Here is a 10,236-nt window from a genome sequence, read left to right as displayed (position 1 = left end):
AAAGTTCTTTAACTTATTTCTGAGAATTTCAAGAATATTTTAACAGAATTTCTTTATTATAAACTAATTTTATTCAAATGTCCTTAGCCTTTAATAATTGAATAAAATTATTTTTTCATTTGACCACTTTATTATTATTATTATTATTATTATTATTATTATTATTATTTTGTGTGTGTGTGTGTGTGTGTGTGTGTGTGTGTGTGTGTGTGTGTGGATTTTTTGAGACAGGGTTTCTCCGTAGCTTTTGGTTCCTGCCTGGAATTAGCTCTTGTAGACCAGGCTGGCCTCGAACTCACAGAGATCCGCCTGCCTCTGCCTCCCGAGTGCTGGGATTAAAGGTGTGCGCCACCACCGCCTGGCTTTACCACTATATTATTATGTGTGAATTTAGAAAAGGCTATTTTCAGCTTTTAATCAGTTGTCCAAAGGATATGGTCCTTGTTTTCTCTTTGTGGCAGAATCATCTCTTCTTGATTCTTTTTGATTATGTTTAATACTTCCTTATTTCTCAGACTGTAAATGAAAGAATTTAACAAAGGAATTACTAGAGTATAAAAATAGAAACAGGTATGTCTTTATCTCCTCCATTAACTGAACTTGACTGAGTACACATTTAGAGAAGGGAAACATAGAATATTGACATAGAAAATGAAAAGCACAAGTAGATAAGGGTTTGCCTCTCCCCTCTTTGGACTTCATTTTGAATATAGTAAAAAGGTTGTAAAATAATATATTAACATGGTAGTAATAGAAAAGAATTGAATTGATCCTGAAAAGATGAGTATTATCAATTTATTGATATAAGGGTCAACACATGAGAGTCTATACAGTGGAAGTATATCACAAAAATGTGTTTGGTTACAAGACCTACAGAAAATAAACCCAACAAAAATCTTATGAAAATCATAGGTTTCAGAGTTCCTGCTATGTAGGCTCCTGTGCCTATCTGAAGGCAGAACTTCTTGGACATCATGGTGTGATACTGCAGTGGGTTGTGTATGGCCACATAGCGGTCATAGGCCATTGCTGTCAGAAGAAAATCATCTGTAGTTTCAGCAAGACAGAGAAAATAGAACTGTCTCATACATTCATAGAAAGAAATACTTCTGTCCACAGAAAAAAATTCTCTATAATCCTGGGAGTGACGGCACAGGAGCAACAGGAATCCATGAGAGCCAGGTTTCCCTGAAAGATGTACATGGGTGTGTGACAGTGGTGGTCCATGTAGATCAAGGCCACCAGACTGAGATTCCTCACCATGGTGATGAGATGGATAGCAGAGAACACCAGGAGCAGGAGGGTCTTCAGGTCTGAGCGATCTGTGAATCCCATCAGGATGAACTCTGTTGCCAAGGAGTAGTTGATATGTTGTCAATCATCTTATCTTGTCTGTTGCCACTGTAATTATTAAGTTATATAACTGTAATGCTGTGAATATAATTTTCTACTTATATTTTTTGTATAAGAAAATATTTGTGCACCTGTTATTGATTCTGGAATGCAGCTAACTATGCTTCTTGAGAGTATTTATTCCCACAGAGTGTTGGCATCCATGATCTCCAACTCAACTCAAAATTTACAGGAGTATTTTTACAATAACAGAAAGGAACTTTTTAAAATTGGAAATATTTGTCTCTATGCAGTTATATAATTATGTATAAAATTTAGGGCACACATATTTAACATATTATTTCAAAATAATTTTGAAAGCAGGATTGTTAAAGAACATCAAAATAAATTTAGAATAAAAATTTCTGTATATGGTTTCATTTAACTGAAACTTTAAATTTATTCATCAGGAAGAAAAAATATTTTTTGAAAATATATTGTCAATATATTAAATTTATTTTTATGAATTGCACAAAGATTGCTAAGCACTAATGATTTTATAGTTATTTGTAAATAAAATTCTCTAAAATTTACAAAGATGATGATTTTCACCTTTTTTATACTGTTTCATATACAGTTTTGTAAACACTGTGTCTGTACCATTATTCCCATTGAATTTTTCAAATATTTACATCCTGTCTCTGCTTTGCAAGGCTAGTTTACATATTTCTTATAATAGTAACAATTTATGTCAATAATTGTTGTTTCTGACTTTTTTCTACCCCTGAGCTGTTCTTTCAGCTCTTTAGTTTTAGAAAAAAATTCTGAATTTTGAGACTATCTCATTGTTATCTATTCCTTCCTTGAAGACTCTCTGAAGCCCAGCTATAATTTCAATTTTCAGTCCTCATGCCTTTATCTCCCAAAAGGTGGGGGTTACTGACCTGCACTGCAAGGTTTACCTAAAATTCACATTTTTCTATGTGTGTATAATCCATATTACTTTATTTTCTGTATGTATTTCAACACTTTTAGTATGTTGAAAACATTTTAAACTTAGGTATATTCTACTTCTGTGAAACATGTTATCAAATGTTTTGAAGAAGATAGGATTATTTACTGTCCTAACTATATCCTGATGATCAGAGGTGGGTACTTTGCTTTCAATATCCTAACAGACTTTTCATTAATTCTTTGTTTCTGCATAGTCTCTAATGTGAGGAAGTATCTATAAAATAATCTTGATGCCACTATAAAAAATTATCTTAAAATTGAACTTGAATTTTATCATTTTCTGTTTCCTTAGAAAACTTTGCACTCCAAAGTGTGCCTCAGCACATTAGGACTTCATGAAGAAGAATTCACTTATTAACTTATATTTTTAAACTTTAAAACTAAAAAAGCTTAAATTCCTGAAATTTGAATTCAAGTTTCACTTTTTCTTAAAACACTGCTAATTCCCAATACTTGGTGATTCATTGGGTCATACTAACTGACAGATTAAATTATATTGATTCTGTGGCCAAAGTTCCCTGGTAATTAAAACATTAAAAGAAGGCAATAGAAATTCACTCTGTTCAAAAATATTTTAATTGACATATCTGAGACATTATTGAAAATTACTTTTTTCATAAGCTTGAATTATTTAAGTAATTTATTTGTGATCTTAGCTATCTATTTTGAGATTCTACCTTACAATTACAGTAAGGTAGATTACAGTATTGTACTTCAATTTGGTTCCACATATTTTTGAACTATGAGATGGTCTACACAGTCAAGAGAAGTAAAAACTTAGTAAAAATGAACATTTATTTAAAAATTAGAAAAGCAAACTTTTGTCATGCTTCCATTTAAGGTAAAATGTTAGAATATTTCTCTTAGATTTCACTGACGAAAATTTCTTGAAAGTATGTATTTGTTTTATAGTGAAGGTCTCAGAATTTAATAATAGCTTATACCTTGATCTTACAACAATTGAGAGAGAAAAATGAAGATCAAAGGTACATATCTATTATTACCTGTCTACCCACAGGTAATAAGATATGTACCTTGTACTGGAAACTTAAAGCCTCTGTCAAATCAGGAGAGGATTTTCTAGCACTGACATCAGTATTTTTTTGTAGGGAGTTTAAGTCCTAACAAATATGAACTATTGAAATGAATTAAAACTGCCCAATGGAAGCATGGCCTTTACTAAAGAGCATCTGAAAATTATCTTACTAATTGGGGTGTTACTGACCTAACTTTAAAAGTTCTCCTCGCTACTTGTACATCCAGTCTAAAACAAATAGTCTCCAGCTAGTTTGATAACCTAATGGAGGATATAAAATTAGTTATGAAATTAGCACTGGGCAGAATAGATGGTTCAGCAGCAAACGTGCAGCCCAAGCACAAGGATCTAAGTTCGGATTTTGGGAAACCACACTAAAAATGTGTATATGAATCCTAGTTTTCACGGGAAGAAGTGGAGACAGGAAGATTGGCAGAGCTTGTTTGTCATGAACTTAGCTCCAAGTTTAGTGAAAGACTTTGCCTCAAGCATAAGATGGAGAGTTATAGGACGATCAATGTGCTCCTCTGTCCTCTGTGTGTGTTAATATTCTCCCACATACTATGTATATATACACAACACACACACACACACACACACACACAATCCTGTTACTTTTTGGTCTTTTGATATAAACTTACCTGAATATTTGAACTTTGTTTCCATTTTATTTTGTGTAGAGGTATTTAATTGTTTCTAAAACACAGTTTCTGCTCAGTAAGGTATGGTGTTTATGTTTCTCAGTAGTGCAAGTCTGTATTAAATATCTAAGTCAGAGGTGAGTCATTAGTTCTTTGGGCCTCTTGGCAGGAAATTGAGCTAAATCCTTAAAGTATATGCACTGCCTCAATAACTAAAATAGCTACTGGATACTGGAAAATTTGTTGACTAGAAGGGACTCTGAGAGTAAACCTGTTGGGGCTAAGAACTTAGATTGTAGAAATGGTTTTGGATAAGAAGCCCACAGTGCAGTCAGGGGAAAGGTGTATAAAATTCTGTCTCCAGTACAATTTAGGATATGATATACATTTTACATAGAGGTAGATGCAGGGATGGAGATACACACAGAGATAGATAAGGCTAGAAGTAGGGATAGAAATATAGATAGGGAAAGAGATATGGTTAGGGATACAACTGGGGCTGGAGAAAGACATGGAGACAGCAAATAGTATGGAGTAGATAGACCAGCTAGTCTAGCCTACTTGCTGAGCTCCAGGACAATGACAGATCCTGTGGCCCAAATAAAGAAGTGGAAGGTACTTGGGGAATGACACTTAAGGTTGTCCACTTTCCTCTGTATAGACACATACACATGTGTATGAACATTCACACAAACCGACAGGCACACCTATATACATATACACAAAAAAATCAATAAAGAACTATTGATGATACTATTGGAAAAAAAGGAAAGAGGAGAAATGATAGGCAGTAAGGAAAGAAAAAAAGATGGGATAAAGGCATTAAAACAACAACAAAAAAGCATAAATATAAATACAAAAATAATTAAGATAATTCTTCAAAAAGTAAACTTAGCTAATTATGGGTATAGGGAGTCCATAGATTTTAATTAAAGGCATGCCCACTACTGACACTTGCATAAACACGTATAATTTCTAACTACATTCTAAATGCTGGCCCTTATAGCCATTGATAAGTATAACTCCCACCCATCTTCCAAAAGCAGATAGAATTAGAGAAAACAAGAAGTCATCAAAACACAGAGATCAAAAAATGACTTTGTGATGCCCATGCCTAATAAATATATTTGCAAAACAACCTTACACCTAAGGCTTGGAGAATGTTAGAAAAGATGGAACAGAACCAAAGGGCCAGGAACCTACTGACATAGTCTGTTCCTTAAAGAATAGAGAGGAAGAGACCACTTTAGTGGGAAGGAATAGGAAGAGAGTACTTTTTCCTCTGGTAAGGGAATGAAAAATAACAACTGTACTGTTATTTTGTTTGGAATCGAACAAATCTTTTCAGAAGAGAAGAATGCATAGCTAAACCACAACTTGGCCACAGAGGCCAGGCAGTTGCAGCACACTGTTTTCCCAGTAGTTGGGAAACAGAAGCAGATGAATCTCTGTGAGTTCAAAACCACTCTGGGCTAAAAGAGATTGAATCATTATAAATGAGAAGGAGAGCCCACACAAAGGTGATCCCAGCACTTGGGATCACGTGCTTTTAATTCCAGCATGAGGGAGGTTGAGATAGGAATGATATGGCTGGGCAGAAAGAGAAATATAAGGTGGGAAGAGATAGGAGCTCAGGGGCAGTCTGAGGTTTTGGAGGGACAGATGCAGTCTGAGGATTCAATCTGAGCATGCAGTCTGAGGTTTCATAGAGAGAGAATTCAGTCTGAGAATTTGTAGAGACAGGTTCACCTCTTTTCTCCTCTGATCTTTCAGCTTTCATCCCCTAATATCTCTCTCTGGGTTTTTTTTTCATTATTAAGAGCAATTACAATTTGAAAGTGCTATAAATTTTGCTATAAATGACATTTTGCTTTTTTCCCCCACAAGTGTCTCACTTTGAAATCTACTAGAATGTCTTAGTTAGGGTTTCTATTTGTTTAGAATAATAGTAGTAGGTGCTTCCTTAGGGCCTGTCATCTTGTCTGTCCACAGGTTCTTGACTCAATATTGGTGCCAGGAGTGAGTTTCTTTTTTGGAAGTAGGACTTAAAGCCAATCAGAAAGTGGTTGGCTACTCCCATGTTTGAAAGAAGATGAAGGCATAAGACCATTTAAGTGAGAAAGGAGAGTTCATGACTTTTGTGTATAGTTTGTTTTATTTCTCAGTAGAAATAGAGAAAATATATACCAAAAGCTTCTAAGACCTCTTTGGAGAAACGTCTGAATCTGTTTTGAAGATTTGCATATTACCACAGGTTCCCCATATCTAGGGCAATGACTGTACAGAAAGTATTGAGATTATATCAGATGCTCCCAGGAACAAAGATTCCAGATTGAATTTATCCTACTCAAAGAATAACCATTAAAACTTAACCTGAAAAATATGCAAAAATCTATGGCTATGGTATAAATTTTGAAAATATGATATAGTATTAATTTGCTGAAGCTGTACTATTGTAGGATACTATGAGGGTAACGAGAATAGATATGACATCTATTAAATTTACATTACCTTATTTGGGTTATATAATTCAGATGAATAACTAACAAATTATTTTGGAATTGTATTATTTTATTATTTAGTGAACTGAAATTAGTGAGCTGTAGAAGTCAGAGATTTTTTTTTGTAAGTCTTCATAATTTTCTTAACAGCATTTACTACCTCCTTATTTCTCAGGCTGTAAATAAAAGGGTTTAACAAAGGAACTACTATTGTATAAAATACAGCCACAGGTATATCTTTATTCCCTTCTTCCAATGGTCGAATATACATGAGAAGACAGATGTAGAATATTGAGACAGAAAGAAAGTGGGATGCACAAGTAGAAAATGCTTTTCCTCTCCCATCCTTGGATTTCATTCTGAAAATAGTGAAAAGAATGCAGAAATAAGAGACCAAGATAGTGGTAATGGTAAAGACTTGAATTGGCATTGAAAAAATATATATCATTAGTTCATTAATAAAAGGGTCTGTACAGGAGAGCCTAAATAGAGGAAGAACATCACAAAAGAAGTGATCAATGAGATTTGATTTACAGAAAGTTAACCTTAAGAGACAGCCTACTTGAATCATGGAATGCAGGTTACTAGTTATGAAGGTGCCTACACTCATCTGAATGGAGAGCTTCTTGGACATCATGGTGTGGTACTGCAGAGGGTTGCATATGGCCACATAGCGGTCATAGGCCATTGCTGCCAGGAGGAAGCAGTCTGCAGTTTCAGCAACACAGAGAAAATAGAACTGTGTCATGCATTCATAGAGTGAAATCCTTCTGTCTACAGAAAAGAAGTTCTCCAGCATCTTGGGAGTAATGGCACAGGAGCAACAGGAATCCATGAGAGCCAGGTTGCCCAGAAAGATGTACATGGGTGTGTGAAGACGGCATTCCATGTAAATCAAGACCACCAGCCCAAGATTCCCAACCATGGTGACCACATAGATGACAAAGAACACCAGGAACAGGAAGGTTTTCAGTTCTGGGTGATCTGAGAATCCCACCAGAATGAACTCTGTTGTTAAAGAGTGATTGGTCTTCTCCATTCTCATTTTTTCTGATGAGATAAAAATTGTTAAGAAATTTATTTGATTAATATTAGAGACAGAATATGTCTTAGTCTCCCTCTCTAGTTACAGTGAACAGGTAAGGATATCTTCAATTTACCTTAGCAGTTTCCTGAAATATGTCATGATAAGTGAAGTTGTATGAAAAGAAATCAGTCATAGATTGTGCATATTAGTATAATTTTGGAGATTTCTGTTTAACTCCTAGATGCCTCACATGCATTCTTACATGTCTCTTTTAAAATTCATATTCAGTCTATGTGATTTTCTATGTTTGAAAGAACTCTATTGTGTTCTTTTCAAAGAAAATTCTATAGGCTCTATAAGATCTTTAATAATAAATTTCCAAGTAAATATTTTAGTGAATAATTGATTAAAAAATACTTCATGGAATTTAATGTTTGAAAAATATTTTCTTTTATTATTTATCTTTTCCAGCTAGAATTATTGTGGGATATTTTAAATGAAGGTTCAGTTAAACTTTTAAGTTTGGTTAAGATTGTGGAATATTACATTTTTCTCTTAAATTGTTTCTCTACTTATTGCAAGATATTCAAGATCCACTCTGTCTCTTGTTTAATAAATTTCCAAAGAGTTGCACCTACTCTTTAACATTCCTCCATACTGGTATTTTCTGTATAGTTTCTAGTGTTTTACACAGGTTTATTATTATGAGTCTTACTGACATTCTGTCTACTGGCAGCATACACATTGATATGCAAAAGTAAAAAAAAAAACCTGTTGTGTACTCACCAATATTTTCAGGATAAAGCAATGTTTTTCTTATATTGAGTGCAATAAATGTTTTATATTTATGTGATTATTTATACTTTAAATTCTTTTCCTTCAAACTCAATAACCACCCAAATTTATTATATTTTAGTTTGTCAGGCATAATACTGAAATATTCAAATACAGAAACACCGTGTATTTTCACTCTTGTAATCATTTTGGCTCCTACAAATCACTACAATTATTTGGCTTTAGTAGAACTTAAATAGATAATTTTTAAAGAACATAGTACAATAGTTATTTGAATAGTATTGCTTTAAAACCACCCTGTAACTACTGTTTTTTTTTATTTTAATTGTCTCTACAGAAATTAATAAACTGCTTCCTGTTTCACTCTCATAACATGAATAGGTTTTCTGGTGCTGTATCATCAATGGATAATAAATAAGTAGATAAAATAAACTGTCATTTATAACTTATTTTGTAACACCAAAATATCTTTCAAATTCTGTTTTTTTTGGAAAAATACTTTTAGCAACATACACTGAGCAAATCAAATAGGTATATTTGTATATAAATATAGACAATGCAAATTAATTTTAAAAATATTATACCAAAACACACTGTGTGAAAACTCATTTTTCCTTCTTTACTATGAAACCAAATTGGACACAATTGTACTGCCCTTCCTGGAATTAGTTTTCAAAGTTCTGAGTAGTGTACCTGTTTATTTGTTGACGGGATTACAGTGCTTTTCAGAGCAGAATGGACAGAGTAACCCACCAACTGCTTCATTCCATCTTTTCAGTAGATCTTCAGTTGAGAGACAAACTAAATATAAATGGATAAAATGTAAAACAAATGCTGAAGCATTTTAGATTTGTGTCTCCATTTTCAAAAACTAATTTGAAAGCCATCCACATACTGTGAGCTCACTACCTGTCATGTTATATATAGCCAAACAGAGTCACCTGAAGCTTCCAGAGAGAGGCCTTAAAACATCGGGGAATAATTGATGAGAATTTAGGACACTCTCTCTACTCATAGGTCAGTGATAATTCTAAAGGGAGTTTCTTGGCATTGACATTAGGTATTTCTGCAAAGACTCTAGTTGGCAACGTTGGTTCCCAAAACTCCATTAAACCTTAACAGCTCAATTAAAAGGAAGAGAAATGAAATTTTGGCTTTAACATCATTTTTATTGTTCACATATTTGATTACTTGTGCCTCATTAATCTTGCTTACATAGAAATGATAATGTGCAGAGAAACAATAAGGATCACCTGGCCACAAACAAATATAAAAAAAAAATTTGGATTCTTGTGTAAGACAACAAAACCTTGTGAAATCAACAGAAATCACATTCTTTTCTTTTACAACCTACAGTGTACCTGACCATATCCCATAGATCTGTTTTTGGAAATAACTCTGACATTATTTTCTTTGGTGCCATTTATGTATTAGAAATGAAGAGAATTTTAAATAAAGTTGCCATGTACAAGGTTTTGTTCCTGTATTCAACTCTGAGTGGAGATAAATGTACACCTATGAAAGTATTAGCACGATTAATGTAATTAATGTCATGGTTATAAATTAATTATTAGTGAACCTCCCACTCTAACACAAATATGATTTTGTGCACAAGAAATGTTTTTTTTATATTTTATTTTTTAAAAAATAAAATGAACTATATTTTTTCATTTTACATACCAATCCAAGTTCCCACTCCCTCCCCTCCTTCCATTCCCTTCACCTACCCCCAACCTAACCCCTATCCACTCCTCAGAGAGGGTAAGTAAGGCACATTGCTTTGGGGAAGATCATACACTGAGACAATGGGGATGTTCTATCGGGAACTCAACAAGGCCAGCTGGCCTGGGTCTGAAAAAGCCTGGGTTAAAACCAGTCTCGCTGAACATA

General features: G+C 33.8%; 1 protein-coding gene and 1 pseudogene across 1 annotated transcript; both read right to left on the bottom strand.

Annotated features, from left to right (window-relative positions):
• Positions 1–413: 413 nt before the first annotated feature.
• LOC126505835 (olfactory receptor Olfr180-like) lies at positions 414–1,371 on the bottom strand (annotated as a pseudogene).
• Positions 1,372–6,615: 5,244 nt separating this feature from the next.
• On the bottom strand, positions 6,616–7,569 carry LOC126505795 (olfactory receptor Olfr180-like). The gene has a single exon (XM_050149046.1). It carries the CDS (start codon positions 7,567–7,569, stop codon positions 6,616–6,618), a length of 954 nt encoding a protein of 317 aa, XP_050005003.1.
• Positions 7,570–10,236: the final 2,667 nt, after the last annotated feature.

The sequence above is a fragment of the Alexandromys fortis genome, unplaced genomic scaffold (assembly GCF_014885135.2).
Source record: "Alexandromys fortis isolate MF-2015 unplaced genomic scaffold, M_Fortis_MF-2015_v1.1 scaffold_4, whole genome shotgun sequence".
In the NCBI taxonomy this organism is placed as follows: domain Eukaryota; kingdom Metazoa; phylum Chordata; class Mammalia; order Rodentia; family Cricetidae; genus Alexandromys; species Alexandromys fortis.
Note: the sequence above shows the minus strand (reverse complement) of the source record. Positions and strands in the feature narration are given on the sequence as shown.

What these genes read in the sequence shown, in the direction of transcription:
- LOC126505795 (XM_050149046.1), bottom strand. Translation starts at nt 7,569, where the DNA reads ATGAGAATGGAGAAGACCAATCACTCTTTAACAACAGAGTTCATTCTG.